This window comes from Lycorma delicatula, chromosome 1 (assembly GCF_047948215.1).
Source record: "Lycorma delicatula isolate Av1 chromosome 1, ASM4794821v1, whole genome shotgun sequence".
Classification (NCBI taxonomy): Eukaryota; Metazoa; Arthropoda; class Insecta; order Hemiptera; family Fulgoridae; genus Lycorma; species Lycorma delicatula.
Genome location: NC_134455.1, coordinates 192,089,792 through 192,113,075, shown reverse-complemented (window position 1 = coordinate 192,113,075; position 23,284 = coordinate 192,089,792). Strand labels below are relative to the sequence as shown.

The following is a 23,284-nucleotide window of genomic DNA, read 5'->3' as shown; positions in this document are numbered from 1 at the left end:
TCCCAGTGCATTTTTTCCAATTTATTCCTTGTTCAAAATCATTGTGTGCAGCCTGGCATTGTCATGGAGAAGCATGACATCTCTGATGGACATACCCCATCTTTTGTTTCGGTAGCCGGCTTTTGTTGAATGTAGCAGCTGGCAATAGTAAGCTGTGTTTACCATTTGTTGATTGTGGAGAAAATCAACAAGTAAAACTCCCCTTTAGTCAAAAAAATATTGTTGCAAGAAATTTACTAGCTGACAGACAGGTTTGGCCTTCACTGGGCAGCCATCCTTCCTTCACCACTCCTTACTTGCCATTTTTGACTCCAGAATGTAATGATGGACCCATGTCTCATCACATGATATGATGCGCTTCAATTGTTCCCCTCTTGGCAAAATTAATTCAGTAGTCTCTCACAAATTTCCAACCTGACCGGTTTTTGATTTTCGTTCAACAACATCAAAACCCATCGAGCAGTAATTTTTCTAAAGCCAAGATGATCAGTGATAATGATCACTCCCACAGCTGATACCTTCACAGCGATTTCTTCAACAGTGAACCAGCGATTACCTTCAATAAGCTCTCAAATGGCATGGATGTCAGCTGTGAGACTTAACCTTTGGAGTTGATCATGACTTTCGTTTTCTACACTTTCTCACTCCCCCTTAAATTGTCTGGCCCACATATACACTCAGTTCTGGGACAGTGTAGCATCCCCAAACTGTACCTTTAAAGAGTTAAAATTTCTGCAGGTTTATACCTTCATTAGTTAAAAACTTTATGATTATACATTGTGCAACAGATGACACCACTTGCGCTACATTGTGCAACCACTTGCTCACTCACGGATGTACACACAAAAGAACATAGTGAAGGAGCTAACCAAGATGGTTCCTGAAAAAGGTAATTTATAAATATTAAGAAATGCATGGAACCAAGAACACTAGGGAAACACCACATTAAACATTAAGTGTGCATCTTGTGCTTTTACAGAATCTACACCAAAAGATGAAATTTTTAAACCTATACCACAGTATACTTACGGTAAAGCACGACTAATGAGTTGCAGGACACTCTCTAATTCCACTAAGAAGCACAAAGGTAGCTAAATCAAAAGCTTTACTGAGTTTGAAAAAATAGGTATGATTTCTTTTTAAAATGCTTTCAAAAAATTGAGAAATAACTGTGTCTACTGATTTTTTTACTAAAATCAAGATAAATTTTTTCAAATACTTCAGAGAATACAGATAAAAATGAAATTACTCTATAATTTTCTAAATCAAGTACAGAACCTTCCTTATGGAGAGAAGTAACAATCGAAGTGATAGCATCTATAATGTCTTTTAAAATAGAGGAAAGAACTTTATCAATATCAAGAGAATATTTATTCTTAATATTTAAAATATAGTAACTTTTACTCTATCAATCAGCAAATAAAACGATTGAATAAACAAAATCACTAAAACCAAATTCTATAGTTTATAAAATCAAAATTCATATTTCTTTGGAACAGAAAGAATTTGATAATTTCTCTATCACAAGAATAGAATAAGAGAATTAGAAGTGAAATCCTTTTGTTAGTTTTAATGAAGTTATTTTAATACTTGTACTAGAAATGCCATTTTCTCTTTAAATAATGATTGAAATGGCTTTATTCTACTTTGGAAAAAAGTTAATTTTATAGTTAATTTCATTCTTTTTATAAGTATACAACCTCCATGCATTAGGAATACCTTTTAAATTAAAAATTTATATAAAACATATTACTATTTTGTATAATTTTAAAAATAATTTTACAAGTCAATGGAAAAATTAAAACTTGGTCCTGAGGTAGAGCTAGATTTTGTTAATTCCTTCAGTAACAATTTTTTTCTTTTTGGGCATAAATAATTATTTTCCTCAAAGGGGAATTTCAAAAAAAGTTTCTTAAAGATTGTATTTTTTAAAAATACAAGTATTGTATTTTTAAAAGGTAATGAAAATATGTTTTCCTTTCTTTGTTGATACCCCCTTTGTAGAACTACAAAAAGTCATCAGGCAGTTTACTTCCACTTTTATAGGAGACAATATTTAAATCCAGTTATAATGAAAATATTACTAAAATTCAAAAATTATCTTCAAAAATAAAGGTAAAAATATTATTTTGGTGCAAGTGGCAGAGACTTATTCTAGTTGTTGAATTTCATAGAAATGCACATACCGGCTACTTAAACAGAGTTAATAGCTGGCCGCAACATTATCAAAACTTTAACATTAAAATCACTAAGTATTATGACACTGATTTTGTTTAGAATGCTAGAAAGAATTCACAATAATTTATTTACAAATATTTCAAAAGAACCTGAAATATTTTAAGGAAACCTTAATGTTAATGTTACTACTTCTAGGGTAGTCTCATATATCAAGAAACAAGCTTTATTTTAATGAGACATCAAGAATGTTGATAACAAGGTACTTTACTTTCAAGGTCATAAACTGTAACCTGAATAATTAACATTAATTTAAGCTGGACTAATACTACAGCAGATTAATGAAAAAATATAAGTGAATTTTAAAGACGCCAATAGAATTCCCTACATCATTTATAAAGATTCTTCCTCAAGATTTCTAAAAATACTTAATCCAGTATCACTTCAGCATTTGAACATAAATGCAACTTGTGACATTTGTACAAATGGTATATGAATCACATTTGGATCAATAACAACAGAACAATCACACAGTGGTCCAATACATTTTCTTGTACAATTGTTCACATTCTTTGAATAATTTCAAAGGCTGAAGTGTCAAACCTATGTAGAATTTCAGTACATACCACTCGCATACAATCTAACCTTTTAATCTTAGCTGAAACACAAGAAAGCAGACACCTGTAAATGGAATTTGAGCCACTAATAATTATCACATGGTCATAAGGAATGAAATCCTGAGGATGTCAGTGCCTTATGTAGCACAAAGAGTACAGTCTCCTAATCTCAACACAGAAGTCACCTGCCACCTAAACTAAGATAATGTCATGCAGTGTAATCCAGCCCTTGTAGGTTGCTTAAGCACTTAATTGCTACCAAAAATTTCCTCTTTCAAATCAAAATCAGAGCTAATTGATAACTTAGGGTTGTCCAACTCAGAAAAATTAAATTAATTTAGAAAATACTGATTCCCCACAACCAGATCTCGCCTGCAGATCACTTCAAAAGAACTTCAGGAATATTTGTTGACAAGAGGCAACTTTTCCACACAACCCGCATACAATTTACTCCATTCTTATTCTTCACATCAAAGGCTTCTTTATTCTGGTAACTAAAACCTCCTTCATCCCTGACATCAAAACCGAAGACCAGATTATTTTTTCTCTTCAATCAGAAAACTTACGGTTCAATTTTTTTTTTTAACTCAACATTTAATTAATTTTTTGGTGCACAAAAAACACTTTGGCATTATCATCACCCAGAATAAAAATTTATAAAAAAAGAAAATAAATAGTGTAAAAAAAACAGTCTTAAAAACTAAAAACTTACAACTAATATTCCAGCTGAAAAATTTATTTTTAAAAAAACTTAAAAGTAAATCACAGCCGTAAAATATAAAATTAAAAATAAGCTTAAAACCAAAAACATAAATTCTAACTGAAATAAAAGGAGTTTAAAAAAATTTCATGAGGGATGTCCCTACTTGGATAAGGGGAAGACTCAAAATTTAAGATAAAAAACTAATCCTAGTTAAAAACTAAAATATTAAAAAGCTAAAACTGAACAACTAATAACATAAAATTCACTAAAAACTTAATAATATCACTAAAAAAAGAATAAAACTATTATCACAGATAAAAAACTTAAAAATAATTAAAAACTATGTATAAATAATATATATATATATATATATATAAACCAAATAAATATAACCAACTCCAAGAGGAGTGTAAAAGGCTCTTTCTCGGATAACAGATGAAAATATAAATTTAATACCAAACTCATATCAAAAAAAAAAAAAAAATACATACCACTATTAAAAGGTATATAAAATATTAATACATCTAAGTCCTTATCATTGCCCAGGATGTGAAAATGTTTCTGAACAATTTAAATTTTATGCAATGTCATATAACAAATGCAATCCACAAGAATGTGGCGCACAGTCAAACCAACATGCGTACGCATGTTGGTGCATTTACTTTTGACATTAGACATCCGTGTGTGACTAGTATGGCCTAACCGCAATCTACAAAGGACTACTTCCTCTCAACAGAGTTTTCTAAAAGACGATTCCCATGGCAACACAATGTTTTTAATGTATCAGATTTTATTATCCACTGTGGTAGTCCAGTCACCTTGCCACTTTGTTTGAACAGTGTGTTTTACACAACTGCTAAAATCACATGCAGTAACACGATTGGTGTTATTACAGAATCTGTGCATTCATTGGCCACAATTCCTACATGGCTAGGAATCCAGCAGAAACTCACTTGTGTGTTTTGATGTTTCAATTCGGTGGTTGCGTTATAGATTTCTATGACCAACTGACATCTAGAGTAAAAATCTTCCAAAGCTTGGAGTGCACTAAACGAGACGTTACAAATAAGGATATGATGGTATTTTGGGTTAACGATATTTAAAACCTTATTGATGGCATACAGTTCTACAGTAAATATACTTTTAACAATGCGTAGACCAAACATATAGATTCTGCTATTAAGAATAAATGCACATTCAACGGTATTCTGTTTCAATCCATCTGTATTATTGCATCTGGGTTTATTCTGTTAAGGATATGGTGAAATTTTGTTGAAAGACAATAAGTGGTGTTCGATTGTTTCTTGTATATGGTGAGATCAAAAATAAAATTTATAATGTTGATTCTCCACAGCGGTTATGAACGGGGATAAGTTGGAAAAATAGGAAGAGATATATCCATGTTTAAAAAGCTGAAGTAACCACTGGATACCTAAACCCATAGGTGCAGTAAGGATTCACAAGAACTGCGGTAAAAGTCGCGTGATTTGGTTACTCTTTAAGATGGGCAAAGTAAGATGCTGCAAGTTGGTCATGTCTATCCCAGTGATGGTTTACCGCACTCAACAAATCGTCCCCACCATGTTGAAGTAACAATTGTAAAAAACTCAGCTTTTCAGGAAAAACAAGTCTCAATGTTAAATTTTAAATAGGAATGTATATTCGTAAAACTGAAAAGGTTTAAAACTAGCCTTTCTGAAAGAGATACGCATTGGATAATTTACCACAAGATGCAGGACGTTTAATTATTATTCATAAACTGAAGAATCTGCAAAATTTGATTTTTCACATTAGTTACTTTAGCATGGTGGTGACGAAATATGCTAGTGACAGGGCTTGATCTAAAAGCCACTGTAGCAAAACGGAGAGAAGCGTCATGTACAGCATCTAACATTTTCAGCGGAGTAATACGTGCTGAAGAGTAGGTGATACAACCATAATCTAAATAGGAACGAACTAAGGAATAATAAAATTGCAACATACATGACCTATTGGCTCCCCAACTGGTGTTGCTAAGAACTTGTAGCATATATCTAGCAGTTTGGAACATTTTGTTTTTACTTCTGCGATGTGTTTGACCCACATAAGACAGTTATCAAAAATCAAACCTTAAAACTTGATATCAGGAGTGATAGCAATTTGCTTTCCGCTGAGAAAAACTTGCAGAGTAGAAGCAATAAAGACTACACATTTTGTTTTCTCAGGTGAAAATGTGAAGCCAGTCACCTTGGACCAAGCTTCAAGGCAAGATTATTGTTTTGTAGTAGTCTCTCTCTTGTGACTGTTGAATTTTGCTGTATATATTAGGACGTAATATATATAGCAAAATCATCAGCAAACAATGAACATGAAACAGGTGGGTGCACACAATCAGCAATACTGTTGATGGCTATAGTGAACAAGATGGCACTTCATACACTTCCTTGGGGGTCTCCATTCTCTAAAGTGATGCTACCCGATAAGAGAATCTCCAATATGAACATGAAAAGTTCGGTTGTTTAAGAAACCTCTGATAAAAGCCAGCATGTTCCCCTTTACTGCCCATTTTTTGAGAGTATTTAGGATACTACGTCGCCATGCCGTGTCAAACACCCTTGTGATATCAAAGAAGTTAGCGACGAGGCGCTGGCGTAGCAGGAAAGCATTTTGAATGGCTGTTTCCAATGACACTAAATGGTGAATGGATGATCGTCCTTATCGGAAACAACACTGTTCTGGAGGTATTTCTCTCTAAGTACCATGTAAACCTGTGGTTCACCATTCTCTCCATTACTTTGCATAAGAAGCTCGTCAAGGAGATACGGCAGTAGCTTGAGGGGCTTTCTTTCTCTTTTACCAGGCTTAAGCACTGGTATGACAATGGCTTCTGACCAGACCGAAGGGAAAACTTGTGAGGAGAATAAACCATTATAAATACACAATAGGTGTTGTTACACTGAATTTGGAAGGTGCGAGATCATACTGAGACGAATGTTGTCCAGGGAGGTGTCTGATCCAATTGTGTGTGACAACTCGTTGAATGAAAATTGAGCGTTTAATTCACCAACTGAATCACTAATTTTGAATGGTAGTACTTCCATCTGTATTTTGTACCTGTGAAATTCATTTCATGACTGTATGATGAGGTAAGAGACACCTGAACAGAAAGAATCTGCCACTGCAGAAGCTGATGTAAGGGGTTTTCCTTCATGAATAAGTCCAAGAATGGATTGATTTGGTGGTTCACAAATTGTACGGATCTTTTTCCACACAGTAGATGTGGGAGTAGTGTGTGAGATGGTGTCCACGTATTTCCTCCATGGCTTCCTCCTAGAGTCCAAGAATACTTGACGACACAATGCTGTAGCCTTACTGTATTCATTTGTAGCCTGCGATTACATTTGCGCAGTGCCTGTAAATTGCTAATAGTGTTTCAGCAATCATCATTCCACCAAGGAACAGAAAGACGTCTTTGGTTTCCTGATGTTTGTGGGATATATCTATTAGCATTGTCAAGTATCAGAGACATAAGAGATGTAAGTGCGTCAAGGGCACCTCGCACCATTGTCATACTGTGATGGGAAGGCTTTATGGTAACCACTACAATCTGCCTTTTCAACAATCCATCTCTGTGGGCCTTTTATTCATCTTGTAGTCGGCACCAGTGGTTATAATTTGCCAGTGGTCACTGCCATGAAGGTTGTCACAAGCAGACCAATTAAGAAGAGGGAGTACGTTCGGTGTACATAAGGAGAGGAGAGGTCGATGTTTGATAGTGTACCCCAGAAGATGAAGACATAAATGTGTATGACTCATCATTTAGAAGACAAAGGTCTAAGTCTTGTCTGACTCTGTTTATCATATTTCCTCAAGCAGAGCAGAAAGAAGAGCCCCAGGAAATATGAAGGGCACTCAAGTATCATACTATTAACAATGGCAATGGAATTTGCTTGAGATTTGATGTTTTTAGAGCATTAAACTCAAGACCTCTAATGTTCCACTGAATAATGCTCTCATAAAAATAGTTAAGATACAAAATACAAACAAATATATATGAAAAATTTAGTTGTCAGTGATTTGGTTTTTTTTTTCAGATTTTTTGGTTTAAAAAACTCTGATGCCCTGTGGTCGGGTGGTTCCTCTACCATATCCTCCAGAAGATGTGGTGTTGGAGGGGGAGATTTAGAAAAATGGGATGTTGTGGACATCCCGGAGGAGGTGATTGTGTAAGCTCCCTTAACAGGGAGCTTATTGGGTGGCTTACCATCGCTGTATTCTGCAAAGGTAGAACTTTAGAGACAGTAACGTTCTGAGGGATCCCACTAGTGTTCGCTTCACTAGCTGCAATTACAGACTTCTTCTACTAACTCAGAGATAGTTGCAGTGAGTGAAATAACCTGATCAGATAACACCTGAACAAGTTATTCTCAGATCACTGCAGGATCCGCACTGTTGGTTGCCTGCATTCATAGGAGCTTCAATTGATGTTACAGTAGCAAGAGACAACCAGTTTAACGAGGTTTTGATAGTTAACTATCTTTCTCTATTCTCTTCGGGCAACTGAGAGAGAAAATTTTTGCTCGGTACAGATTTTTAAGATTGCCTTATCTTCCGTAAAAGTTGGGCAATCTTGAGATCGAGCTGAATGTGTTCCACCTCAGTTAGCACATTTTTCTTCTTCCTGGCAGTTGGTGTCTTTACCTTCTTTGGCACATCGAGCGCAAATTGCAGATTTCGAACAAGAAGTTGTGATATGGCCATACCTTTGGCATTGAAAGCATTGTTGTAGGATGGGGATGAAAGGTTGCACCTGAACTGACAGGTAACCCACTTTAATCTCCTCTGGTAGTACTGGAAGATTAAAAGTTAATATAAGGGAATGTGTAGGTTCTTCTACTTCATTCTGCCATTTCTCTATTCTTTTCACCTCCACAACTTCCTGGTTACAAAGTTCATCAGCAATTTATTTATATCCATCTCCAGAAGGTCGTGGCAAAAGATTACTCCCTGGCTGGTATTTAGGGTCTTGTGGCATGTCGCACTTATATCTATGCCGCCCATATTGCTGAGATATAACAGGAAGCAACTCTGCTCATTATTAAATGTTTCCATCAAAATTGTTCTGTCTCGCAGTTTTCTGATGTTTTCTTCAAAGAACCAATAGAACCAGTGATCATTTGTTAATCAGGAAAGGTGAAACCTTTTGGAGGGTGCCACCCCCCTGATTATTCCAAAGAACTTCAAAACAAATATTCTTATATTTTAGATTAGAATTCAGTATACTCTCTTCTGCAGTAATATTATCCTCATCAGACAAAGCTGACCAAGGTCTTTTCACTAGACTAAAACTGGTGGTTTTTTCAGATAGACCACCAAGCATCATAAAATTTATTTTTAGAACTGAAATTTTGGTCTGAGTACCGGCAATATAAAGGACCACTCTAGCAGAGCGCACACATACTGGAAATAGAGAATAATACAACTGGGTTTGCCCCCGTGCCCAGAGGACATTGTTTGAGACTCACTACATAGAGCCATTCACCCGTCAGCACGATAGTTTCCACCTTGGGTTATGGTTGCACTTCATAAGGTGTCGCAACATCACAGTGTATGTGTAAGAAGAAATAGTACAGAATGTTGTAATGTAGTTGTGTAAGGGTATAAGTTGTTAATTGTGTAGTGTTCTTGGTGTAGTATAAGTGTATGTGTATAGTGTAAAGTGTTCTGCAACTCAGTGTGTGTTGGGAAGAAAAGTTAAATAAATAAATTGATAATCTAAACAAGGATTAAATAATTAAAAATAAGATGAAACTTGAATAAAAGAATAGAGCACTTAAACAATAAAACAAAAAACTTGAATAAAAACAAAATTAAAACCTTTAATCATTGTAGATCTTATAACAGTGGTGCAGTCTGAAAATAAATAAATGAGCTCAGTGAAAACTGGTTCTCAAATAGACAACTGCACCATTCAATTTACACCTCATTGAAATTAATGTTAATGCTATTATCAGTGTAAACCTCATTTTCAATTAGGTCACATCTATTGGGTAGTTTAAGACAAATGTTAACAGGCAATGCCATGTAATGAAATGCCTTTACACATTTGTAAAATAATTTGTATACATGGTAATGACATTACATGGCTTTGCCAATGTAATGGCATGCCTGTATGGTTTGACATGAACCAAAACATCAATTTAATGTTTGTTATTTTTGTTTAGTCAGTGTGTCACAAATTACAGAGAAATAAACTCGAAAATTTATATATAGAGTGATTACAAATGATTCATCAAATTTTAAAAATCTATATTTAAAAAAATAATATACATAAAATTATGAATGATAATGAAAATAAACAAACTGTCCAAATCTCACTCATACTTTCATAAACGTTCAATATGGCCTGCATTCATCCTAACACACATCTATGGGTAGTCCAGTTCCGCCCACACATGCATTAACATATCCCTATTGATGGTCATAAATGCAGCTCTCAAGATATTGGGTGTGGTGTCACGTAAACACAGTCTTTAACATACTCCTAAAGGAAAAATCACAAACTGTAAGATCAGGAAATCTTGTAGGCCATTTTAAGAGTGCTAAGTCATCATCTGCACAAAATCCTACCTAGCGGCACTAAAGTTCTTCATTCAGGAAGCCTCATACTCATAGCATACCAGTCAGGTAGAGCCCCATCTTGTTGGAATACAAATTTATTGGAGTCGTCTTTCAATTGAGGAAACAACCACAACTGCATCATATCGAGGTATGAAATACCCATCACAGTATTTTTCAAGAAGATAAACAGTTTGTACACCTTAGAAAATGTGCCAAAAACAGTAAGTTTTAAGGCATTACATTCATGTTCTACAGAAGTAGGTTGTTCAGTACTCCATATCTTGATGTTATGGCAATTCAATTTTCCATTCAATGAAATGTTGCCTTATCACTAAACACCAGACGGTTAGCAAAATCATCATCTTCCACAGCCTCCTGCATATCATTACAAAATTTTTATCGTTTGTTGAGGTAATTTGGTTGCAAATTTTATAATAACTTTATACGGTATGGTTTCAGTTGTAATCGACTTGGCAAAATCTTCCAGGCGGTTGGCTGCAGAATATTAAGTTCATTACAAGCGCGTCAAATTTACTTAGTGACTCTCTCCACTGTTTCATCTAAAATGCTTAGGCATCCTGTGATTTTACCTTAACACAAACAACCAGTATCTTTAAACTGTCAACACAATCTTAGAATGCTTTGGTGGCCTGCTGGTTGTTTCAAACCATTTCTGAAATAAATACTGCACAGTAACAACGGCTAAACATTTCTCATACTCAAAGACACAGAATGCTTTCTATTGCATAGACACCATTTTGAAAACTGAGCTTGTGCTGCTATCTGTCGGCGAGCACTTTACCGAACCTGAAACTTTGACAGTTTCTGTTTATTTTCATTATTGTTCATAATTTTATAAGAAATACTTTTTTAAATACAGATTTTTTAAAAATCTGATAAATAATTTGTAATCACCCTTAAAATACATCACAATGTAACTACTCCAGACACCAAGTTTTATGAAAATTTATTTAAACTTAAGCAGCAATTAAAAGGACAATAATAACACATTAAAGAAGAGGAGAAAAGGTTGAGATTTTGAATAACAGTCCAATAACCCTAACATAAAATCACAACATGAGGAAAATGAGACATATCAAACAGATTCTGCGATCACAATTATAGGTTGGAATTTACTTCAAAGAAATATAAAAATTTCAGGCTTCCGAAAACCCAACATAGAGCCTGAGTTTTGAATTGTTTTAAAATGAGTGAAGTTCTTGTCCCTGCCATTTTGGCAAGCCTGATAGCTTTGAATGCCACTAGTCTTTAACGTTTAATTATGGAAAACTTCTTTTGTTGCCTGTGAAAGAACTATCAGTAATAGACAAAGAACTTTTACAGTGGCAATCTGGAATTAACTAATGAAGATTCTGACATATATTCCTATCATAAAGCTGTTATGCCAAGTTTTGAATTCCTACAGAACTATAATCCATTTGGAAAAGTTGCACAAAGCCAGAAAAGGATTGTAATGATATTGATTCTGCTGACCAATTAAAACTTTAAAAAATTATGACTTCAAGCCAGGTCAAAAGTTATGTCCATGATGTAGGTAAGAATTGGCTCAAAGAGAGATTCAGCCAAAGGATGATCAACCAGAATCAGAATCTAGTGATGTGGACATGTTAGAGGCTTGTGGAAGAATGGTTGCCTCACTTTCACCACTTGGAATCTCTCCTTTGAAGCTTAAATACGTCAGCAAAGAGGATTCAAAAGGCTACCTGAAGCAGAAATAGTAGTAAAAAAAAATTTTTCAAGCTTTAGATCCCAGCTCACCCACAAGTTCAGATTTTGACATTGGCTGGAGGTACTGAGAAAACAGCTGATGAATTCTAGATTTCAATGCGAATGGTGAAGCAGGCCAGGAAGCTTAAATCTTAAGTTGCTATTTTGGCAACACCAGAAAAAAAAGGGGAAAAAATTGATATTAGACAACGGGTCCTATTTTTTTAAGATGATGAATTTTCCCAAATCTGTCCAGGAAAGAAAGATTTTGTTTCAGTTAGGATTAATGGTGAAAAAGTCCACAAGCAGAAACATCTACTTCTGTGCAATTTAAAAGAGATGTTCATAGCTTACTGCTCTCATTATGGCCGTGAAATTGGCTTCTCAAAATTTTGTGAACTTAGGCCAAAGTGGTGCAATACAGTTGGTGCTGCTGGCACACATACAGTTTGTATTTGTACCATTCATCAAAATGTTAAGCTACTGATTGAGAAAACTGTCTACAACTTAGAATCTAAGGATTATATACTAAAACGTTGTGAACAGTGTTGAAGAATTTTCCTTAAATGTTTAGAAGGTTCCTTTAAAGGTTTTTTACCTGACTAGCCACCATTTTGTTTAAAACTGAAGGAAAATTTAAATGATAATAATACCATTATCCTGATGGATTTTGCTGAGAACTATTTGTTTGTTGTGCAAGATCCTGCACAGGGATTCCATTGGGAAAACAGCCAAGCTACACTGCATCCATTCATGGTTTTTACAATGAAAATGGGGTTCAGAATCTTACCATTTGTATGTCAGTGATTGTCTGCACCATGATATCACTGTTGTTCATATATTTTTGACTGAACTGATCAAATACTTGAAGAAAATGACTGAAATAAAGCATACACACTACTTCAGTGGTTCAGCTGCTTAATACCAAATTTTATCAATTTGTGCCACCATGAAGACTTTGGGATAACCAATGAATGAAACTTCTTTGGTACTGCCACGGAAAATCAGTTTGTGATGGAACTGAAAGCACTATAAAATTATTAGCAGCACAAGCCAGTCTTCAGTAACCTATAGAAAACTAGATATTGACACCAAGAGACTTATTTGAATTTTGTAAAGAAAATATGCCAGGAATCAGGTTTTTTATTCAAAGAGAAATTGAGAGAATCCGACCTGAACAGGAAAGCCAGTTTAGTAGTGGTTACTCAAATGCTAGAACAAGAGAGAACCACTAGTTTAAGCCAGTTAGGAAAGCTAAAATCCAAGTCAACAGTCTTAAATGATGCTTCAGTATTTGAAGCTGATGTTTATGAAATTGACAAACCTACCTAAGACATATATATCACTTACCAGCTTGCAACCAAGCCAATATATGACTTGCATGTATGCCAGTACTTGGTGGATTGGAAACATTATGTGATATATCTTTTGAAGAACATGATGTCCTCATTAGTTTTATGCACCCTCAAGGTGCAGCTCATTCTTATCATTGGCCCCCTAGAAAAAAACACTTGCTGGATTCCAGAACAGCACATTTTTGCTACTCTTGAAGCACCATCAAAAATATCATAAATCCAGTTTATGATTGAGAAACAATTTAAGTTGAAGTGGAGTTAAAAAAATGGTGCTAAAACATTTCTGCCAACTTAGATATTTTTATTTTATTTTGAAGCTACTATGTTCTCTAATATTGTAATACTTTACTGCGCTCTGCTCTTACTGCTACGACTATATTTCATTTTGTTTATGATTTTAGTATTTTTGTACATGGGTAATAAATATTTTTAAAAATTGTGCTTGCCGTAACAGATATAAATAGCTGAAATTGTCTCCTCTGCATTCAATAGGAGGCAAGGTTGTTAACTAATACAGTTAACAACTTTGTATTAACAATACAATCACAAAACAGATGATATTACTTAATAAAAAATTACTTTCTACTAGACAGTACTCATTCAACCCATAAACATTACAGAAGACTTGCTCCCAGTGTGAAAAGTGCATTATCTTTCAACTGGTTTTTCTGCTACTATAAACAACAGGTCAAAAAATAATCTGCATGGATTTTGTAGTTTAAAAGTTGCTCTTTCTAACTATTATAAAACTAACAAAAATCTAAGGAGGTGTACCCAAGATATAAGCTATCAAAGGTAGGTAAAAATGTTTTTGATCAAATTTTATGATGAATATCTCCTGACATAAGCCTCCAGCTGCTTTGAAACTTTAGGATATTACACACAATTATGCCCTTTTTCAGGTTACAAAGTCCATTCCGATTAAAGTACTAGATAAGGAAATACATAAGCTCAAAGTTTGACTTGCAACAAATGTTGCAACAAATTTTTAGTTAAATTTCAGCTGTAAATCTCAAAACCAGTGCTAAAAGAAACTTGTGAATAATATATTTGAATTCAGCATAAAGTGTTAACAGAAAATATTAAAACTCAAACCTATAACTTTCATTGCCTTCAAAATTTTAAGTCAAAGTTAGAAATTTTTGCATGTATGCGCTAACTACCAGTAAGTACCCTTTTTTCAAGAGATCACAGAAAATCAGCAATAGCAGATATAGTTACAATTTGGTATAAAGGCATTTACGACCACAGCAAATGTACACAAAATTTGATGAGTTTAGAAATGGTCAACTGGGAACCTCTGCTCCATTTGACATGAAATGACCCTAAAGATTAACATTTCAATTAAAGTAAATTAACAATATTCTTTATTTACTAACAAAATAAACTGGAATAGAATATGTAAAAAGAATACAAATAATAAATACAATATAAATAAAATACATTATAATAAATACAACCAAAAATAAAATTAATTTGTATATATATATATATATATATATATATATAGTATTTCTGAGTACTAATTTTATTTTTGTTTGTACTACTTATTATAATGTATTTTATTTATATTGTACTTAAAATTACTAAATTCCAAGAATAAATTTTCACGGGTTCATGCATCTTCAGTTGGTATTTAATTCTATAATTACATTGCAGTAAATTGTATTTATAATCTCTGAATTTTGAATTTGTCAAAAATGTTGCCGTTTCATAAATTTTGAAGTTATTATGGACAAATATGTCCAGTACTGTTAATGGTTTATTTACACATATAAAATTATATTGACACAATTATATTCACATGCACACATGCGTGCGCACACACACACACACACAAAATGATTCTACTCAAATAATAGCTGATAATAACCATCAACTACTCAAATAATATGTGTAATGGTATAAAACAGAAAAAGACTATCCACTCTCCCTAATAAAATCTTATATTAATAGCCTTAATTCAAGAAACATATTTTCATATGAGTAAAGCAGGTTTCTAATCAAACTTTGAATAGTTTATTAAAAAAAATTTAGGAAACTTCCCTTGCAATAGAGTAATTAATTGAAACAATTTAGTTGATTAACAAACCAGCTTTTTTAAGATTAATCTGATTGAAGGGAAAATCAATGGCTCTTTTATGCATTGTATCATATAGTGAAAATACAATCTCTGCATGTCAATACAAAATAACACTTAATTTCAATTAATTTATAATAAATATAAGGAGTAACAGCTGTCACAAATCTAAAATTACAAGCAATGGTTTACACAATGTTCCCTATGATTCAATCAATTCATATGGCAATGAAAAGTAAATACACCACAAAACCACATACTAAACTTTGAAATCTCTTAAGCTTAAAACACACACATTTGAAAAGTTTGACAAATTTGTTCAATGTAAAAGTTTCAAGATAAGTAGTGGTGGTTCCAGACAAATAAAACCTGAATAATTTTGAACTCTGTAAAGCACAGTAAACATTTTTCAAATTCAAACATCAACTACATTTTATTCTCATTTAAAAATCTATCACAAGACCAATTTTTGCTATCAAAAACAGCCTAAGAGCTCTGTCATAATCAGTGATGAATCAACAACTGTAATAACCATTAACATAAGATACGCAAAAATATGAAAGAACTATCATTGTTGAATAAATTTTTTCAGAATAAACAAACTGCTTTTTTAATTCAAATATAACTAAATTGTTATAATGCATAATTAATAACACCATTACCAGAAATCTTTTTAGGTAATTTATGAGACTACACTCAAGACTTTGATAAGCCACAAAGTACATCACAAATTTCTTCAAAAGCAAAAATTATTAATTTAAGTATATTTTAAACCTTTCATACCACATTACTTGCTAGAGCAGAAACCAAACTTTGGTAATAATTAACTTATTAAAACTTAGGTAAAAAAAAAAATTTACTGAAAACTTGTTTTTACACTGAATTTTTAACTGCTTGATTTGTTTGTTCTTCTCTTGTAAATACTGGGACATCCTTTACTGAGTTTCAGAGAGTTGCAAAAGAGCTCAAATCAAAGTAAATGTTAATCAGATTTGTCAAAAAAGTAAACAAATTTTTTGTCACCAAACATAGAAATATGATTTTGAATTCAAAAAATTCATCACTACCTACTAAATTTCATTTTCATCCACTAAGTAGTAAAAACCCTCAATTCACAAACTAATTTTAAGTAGTTTGGAATTTAAGTAGCAGTCTACGTTCTTTCTTTTTTTAAATTTAATTTCACATGCTTCATAGTCAATGTACAATTGCATTAACTTTGAAATTTATTTTTTCCACTCACTTATTTTAGGCAATATAATGGAAATAATTTTTAAAAAGCTGAGAATAAAAAATTAATATACATATACTATCAGAAAAACCTAATGTTTTTTATTCTCAGGTATCAAGAAACAAATGAAAATATACAAATTAAATATATGAAGATATGCAATATACCATTACAGGAATACTGTTATAGGACATATATAATAATATAATTTTGCAGGGCATAATTTTCACAAGGTTTTGACCATGATGCAAACAATGATTAACAAAATTTGTTATTGCACCTTGACACTAATAATAAATGTAAGTGCAAGAAGAAATCATTCTATCTTGGATTTGTTAATATCATATTCACAGAAACACAAAGATAAATAACAAGTAATAAAACAAAAGAGTTTTCTTACTCTGCTAAAATACAATTTTATCTTCACAAACTTTTTTTCTCCATTATATTTAGAAGTAAAAATCCCAACTTCCTTAATATGGAATTTTTAATTTTGTATATTTTTTTATCATATCTGATTTTTCTTAAAATAAACTAAATAGGATTCACTAAAACAAAATCAGAAAAGGAATAATCCTTAAACAATGCTTACACGACCTCAAAAATTTCCAAAAAAATTAAGTACTATTCTAAATTAAATATTCAAAACTAACATACAGCTAATAATGTTGTACACACTTTATAGATTTTTACTTCAAAAGCCCATTTAATTCATGGAGAAAAGAAACGGTTTCTGCATCTATTCAACTATAAACCAAGAGGCCTGTAGCATCATGTCACGATCCCAGAATCTATAAAACATTGAACTGTAAAACCTAGCAACTACAGAGAAGATTAAATAACTGATGTATTGGGAAATAAGGTATAAGCCATACCACATTGTAGCCACATTGTAGCTGTAATATAATCCTTAAAATCCCAAAGCAAAGGTCTAACATAAGTAATGAGTAATGATCAGACAAAAATGGTAGTTTAAGTAAAATGCATATACTTCTTACAATAAGGATAAGAAAGCCCTTACGGGAGCAATCTAGCTAGAAAGGTAATCTTCTAGCTCACTAACAGCAATAATCTCTATAAAAAGCACTTCAAATGACAACTGAAAGAAATAAAAATAATATGAGACAGGACAGAATTTTTGGTAAAGAAAACTGAAAAATAAAAATATTTATAGAAAAATGACATTTCTTGACAACTAATAAGGTTCATGAAAAGTCTGAAATTTTAACCAGTTTTTTTACACTTAACATACAAAGTGAATGACAAAACTGAAATTTTGTAAGAAACCAATAGGTAACCTTTACATCAACAAAATGAACTGAAATTACACAACCAATAACAAAGACATGACAATCATTAATACAACACATTTATTTACCTCTTTCACAACTAATTTTCGTCCTTTTAAATCATATCTATGCATTTTCTGTACAGCTTTTTTTGCCAGTTCTGGAGTTTCAAATTCAACAATACCACAACCTCTAGGTTTATCATTTTCATCAACGAACAGCTCAACATAGGACACTTCCCCAACTAAAACATAACATACCAAACCTTATAACAACAAAATTCATGTCAAAATAATCTTCTTAAAATTCAAAGTAAACTTAATACATTCTCTTATCAGAAGGCAATTGTAAAAATTTAACAGAACTCTAAAGAAAGCCGCATGACAAGAGCAATAAAAATGTATTAACACCAACAAACCAGCTCAACTATAAAAGCTAAAAAATAAATATTTTTAATCATATTAGTAAAAAAATATATTTTCTTATTCAAAGTTGCACCTGCTAACACTAAGCTCATTCTTAATAAACAAAGACACTCCTCAGCAGCCAAACAAGAGTATATGTGCTAATTTATATTTTGCAATCTAACATCTTAACTAAGCCTGCCAACCTAACAGTATCTAAAAAAAAAAAAAATACATTTTTAGTAAACCACATGCAGACCTTTGAAGTAGTTAAATTTTTGTTTTCCTTTTTCGCAAATGGTGAATGATTAATTAATATTTTACTCAGGAATGCACATCTGAACATACTCCACTCTTATTTGTTAATTAATTGCAAAAGATCTTTTGAAATTTTTACCATTTGAGATTGTTTAATTCAGCAAATAATTTAAATGTTTTCTCAAAATAAATTTTTATAGGTTGTATAGGATTGACAAACCAGATAACTTGAATTGCACTCCCTATTAATATTAAATGTTCAGTTATTGTGTAAGTTATACAATTTTCTATGAAAGTTATTATTTTTCACAAAGTAATTTTTCACTAAAGAAGCCTGTCATCCACTAACTGAAGAAAAATGTTACCAGATGATCCCTTACAAAATCAGGTTAACTATATAAACCTGACCAAACCTGAATTAACGATTTTTTTAAATATAATTTAACAGTACCTTTTATTGTTTTTGCCATTAACATGTTTACAAATAACCGATGTATGAAAAGACTTTGGGCTACCTGCACTTTTTTTGAGGAGTTAAAAAAAAATATTTTCAATCTTATTTCAATAACCATTCAACAATCTTCATTCTCTAGAAATTGAAATAACAGAAAATCCCTTATTTATTTACAAGTCAATGTTTCAAATTAAAGAACATATTTTGCAATAATCCATATATTCTTTTGTTACTAATAAATATAATTTAAGACCATTAAACTATAAATAAAAAGTGGGAATTTTTTGAAAATGACTACAGATGTTATACATGCATATAACCATAGTATATTTGTAATCAGGGTAAAATGTTTATTTAGCCTTAGATAGTTAACTATTGAAATACAGTTTACTGTCTATTCCCAATATTCCTTATATTTGGTTGCATTTTATACAGTTTTTGAAACTAAGCCAAAAAATAATTTACCAATTAGAATAAATTGGTTAAAATTAATTCATGAGTTAAAATTTAATCAAATCATCTTCATACATAAGTCCATAAGCTCTTTATTAAAATTTAAAAAAATAATTACAAAATATAAATAAAATATTATACAAATTGTTCTAAAAAATACTTTGAACATTAGGAGGTCTGTTTGGAAAATAACCAAACATTTTTAATAACACGCCAACAGAGATATTTAGTGACGTGTGGCTGGAAGCATTGTTCCGCATAGCCTCCTCTGCAATCACATGTTCTTGGATTGTTGATATCTCGTTTAGTTTTTGTGTTATTGTTACTTGAGTGCAATGTATTTAAATTGATTGAACTTTTGTCTCAATGTTGTAGCCGTAAGCCCAGCTTTCATCTCCCATTATGATCCTTTGCATGAATGTTTCATTGTCATTGGCTTTTTCAAGAATTTGCTGACTATGTTCTTATATATCCACTCTATGTTCTTTCTGCTGTTTGATCATCAAATGAGGAACAAACTTTGCTGCAACTTGAGGCCTGTTCAATTTTTCAGTCAGATTGTTGTGGCATGATCCAATTGAGATGCTAACCTCTTCTGAAAGTTCTCTGACAGTCAATCGGCTACTTCCATGCACCAGATTGTTGATTTTCTGAACATGGGCGTCATCAGTTGAAGTCGAGGCCTTCCTGGTCAAGGATCATCTAACTGACTACTTAACTAAGCCTGCCAACCTAACAGTATTTAATTTAAAAGACCACTTTTAAATTGTGACCATTCGTAAAATTGCGTATGACCCAAATCATAATCTCTGTAAGCTTGTTTCAAAAGTTGAAATATTTCTGTGAAAGTTTTCTCCCACTTCACACAATTTTACGTTGTATCATTATTCCAGATAATTGCACATACAAAAATCGCTACTAACACTTAAAATACATTGCACTCAAATAACAATAACACAAAAACTAACCGATATCAACAATCCAAGAATATGTGGTTACAAAGAAAGTTATGTGGAACGCAACGCTACCTACCGCACATCACTAAGTATCTCCATTGGTGCATAATTAAAAATGTTCTTATTTTCTGAACAGACCTCGTAAACAGAAGTTGAAATAAATAGGTGAATAAATAGATTACAAATAAGTAAACTATGATAGTAATCAAAGAAATTGTGAAAACGTAATACCTGTTTTCTTGAAATTTAATAACTTTAACCATAATTTAATAGATTGAGAATTACTTATTACTAAAGTTCCTTTATTTTTACTAAATCCTCCAAATAATTGTTCTAATTCAATAAAAAAAGTATACATAACTTTTTTTTAAATATACTGCAATATTCAATTTTCTTCTTTTGCAACATTTATTCTACCTTTAAAAAAAGTTAAAACTCTTAACAGACAAGAGAGATTCACATCTTTTACAAACCTAAGGACTGATACCTCTTTCAATAAAAAGAATATGAAATAAATCACATAGCTTTCTTATTTTCTTCAAAAATATGTTCTATCATTAGAAAATAATAAGATACATGATTGTACTTAAGTTGGTTGGCATACATTACTTCATTTTAGTTTATTTTAAAAGGTAATTGGAGGGTGGTGGGAGAAGTAAGCCTAAAACTGTTAAGTACCATCATGTATCTTATTGTTGTCTAATGATAGAACATATTTTTGAAGAAAATAAAAAATCTATGCGATTTATTTCGTATTCTTTTTATTGAAAGAGGTATCAGTCCTTAGGTTAGTAAAAGATGTGAATCTCTCTTGTCTGTTAAAGAGTTTTAACTTTTTTTCAAGTTAGAATAAATGTTGCAAAAGAATAAAATTCAATATTGCAGTATATTTAAAAAAAGTTATCTATACTTTTTAATAAGAGTAAATCATTGGGGATAGTCAAAGAAGGTTAGAGAAATTTAAAACATTATTATTTATATTAATCATCAAGCAATATCAAAGACAGTGAAATTAGAGGTGTTCATAGCAGGAGGAGGTTAATTATTGCACCGTGTACAGCACTCAGGGAAGCACAGTTTAAAACTGTACAGGAATTACTCAAATTGGTTTGGTGGTTCTTATGTCTATACTGTGTCTTTATAGATTTTAAGTAAAATTAAGGTTTTACACATTACTGCATTTGATTTTGTTTTTTATTAATAATTTTCAACATGAAACACAGATTTTGGTTTACTGTTCAATTTCTGATTGATGGCAGATTTTTTATCAAAAATGTCAGAAAAAAATTATTACGCAGTTAAATTACAGGAAAAACAGTTAATGTCTATGTTAATGTTCAAGTACAGAATTTAAATTTTTCAAATTTTATAAAAAGTAATTTTAATATGCAGATGAGAAGTGATCTTTTATATTTTAATAAGTTGCGTTAAAATTCAATAAAAAAATTTCCAGGATATTTTAAATTCATATCTATGTTTTCTTTTTGTTCAATTTGTGGTGACAGATATGTAAATAATTATGGGTAAACTGGAAATTACACAATTATAAAAAAAGATTATTCCAAATTTCATCTGTTAAAGGGGTTTACCAACAGTAGTACATATTAAAACCATCTAACAATTATCAGACGCATGGTCATATACTACCACAAAGCATTTTTCAAATATTACATTTGTTTCCAACAAATGTGATTTTATACATCAAGTATGTAATCAAGCGTAACTTAATGAAAATTGACATTTTCCTTTTTCAATCACATTACATGTGAAAATGAATTTGTAGTACAGATAAAATTATAAGATTTTGGTCATAATGAATGCATTTTCACAAATTCAGTTTTTTGTTCCACTGTTTCTAATTTTATTTATAATCTTGTTATTAAACAAATTTTAAGTTTTTTTTTTTGTTTATGAATGACCTAGTGATTTTCCCAACTTACAGAATACAATCGATTGTTCACAGTATGTTCCATTCTTGTCAGTAATTCCTAACAGAACTGTATCCTCTCAGGAAGTTTGTAAATTTTAATAAAGCACAGTAATTATTTGATTTGGGGTATATATCTCACCTAATTAGAAATTAGGGACACTACTACTGCTGGGGATGGAGGTGATGACTGTTTTCATTAAATAACATACCGAATTCAATAATCATTCTAAGAGTTTTAATAAGACAAAAAATTTTTTTTGTCTTATTAAAACTCTTAAGACTAAGAATTCTTAAGACTAAGAATCTTCAATGCAATCATTCTCTTTGAAATAGTGGCTCTTCAAAATCAGTTATGTATGACACTTTCATTGTAATCTTACGCCACTTCTCAAAAACATAAAATTAAAATCCAAATAGAAATGTAATACTACAGTAAAAGGAGCTCTGTCACTGATAATTGTTGAAATCATCCATTTCATTATCTTATTGGTTATTTATATTTAAGAAAAAGAATTATATGCATGTATAATTTTCACACAACAGTCACACAAAATTATAACAATAACACGGTTCAACCAGTAATGGATGTCTTTTTTTCATTTAACATGAAAAAAAAATACAAATTATCAATTACATGATATTACATTAATCAGATCCTGATCAATGGTACTATTTTTGCAGCTACAATCTGTTTTCAGTTTTTTTTACCAATATCTGAGTAAAACAATCAGTAAAAAAAGTTTGTTAGAATAATTTTTCTTACTGGCTTTAAATAAGCCAGACATAAACAGACAAGCACTACCACAATTATTTTTAAACAAAAAGAATTTACTCTTCCCTAATTCATTCTATGTTCATGAAGAAAAAAAGAGTATCACAGTGTTTTGTGCATGTAGCTGCTGTTGAACTATTTTTAATATATTTATAAAAAAGCCATTTCCTCTCTCTCACTACGTGATTCATTAATCCAAACACAGTACTTGGTATACTTTATCTTTCACTCATAAATCTGGCTATTTTGGGACAAAAAAAGTTACTGATTAATATTATG

At 31.7% G+C, this 23,284-nt stretch overlaps 1 protein-coding gene across 5 annotated transcripts in view; it reads right to left on the bottom strand.

Moving 5' to 3' along the window:
• The window catches only part of rump (heterogeneous nuclear ribonucleoprotein rumpelstiltskin), a 123,714-nt gene that overhangs the window by 82,340 nt on the left and 18,090 nt on the right, over nucleotides 1-23,284 (bottom strand). For all 5 annotated transcript variants that reach the window (XM_075369404.1, XM_075369368.1, XM_075369375.1 and 2 more), the window contains exon 3: nucleotides 17,868-18,022. In XM_075369404.1, the coding sequence (XP_075225519.1) occupies nucleotides 17,868-18,022 (155 nt within the window). The remainder of the gene's footprint in view (nucleotides 1-17,867; nucleotides 18,023-23,284) is intronic.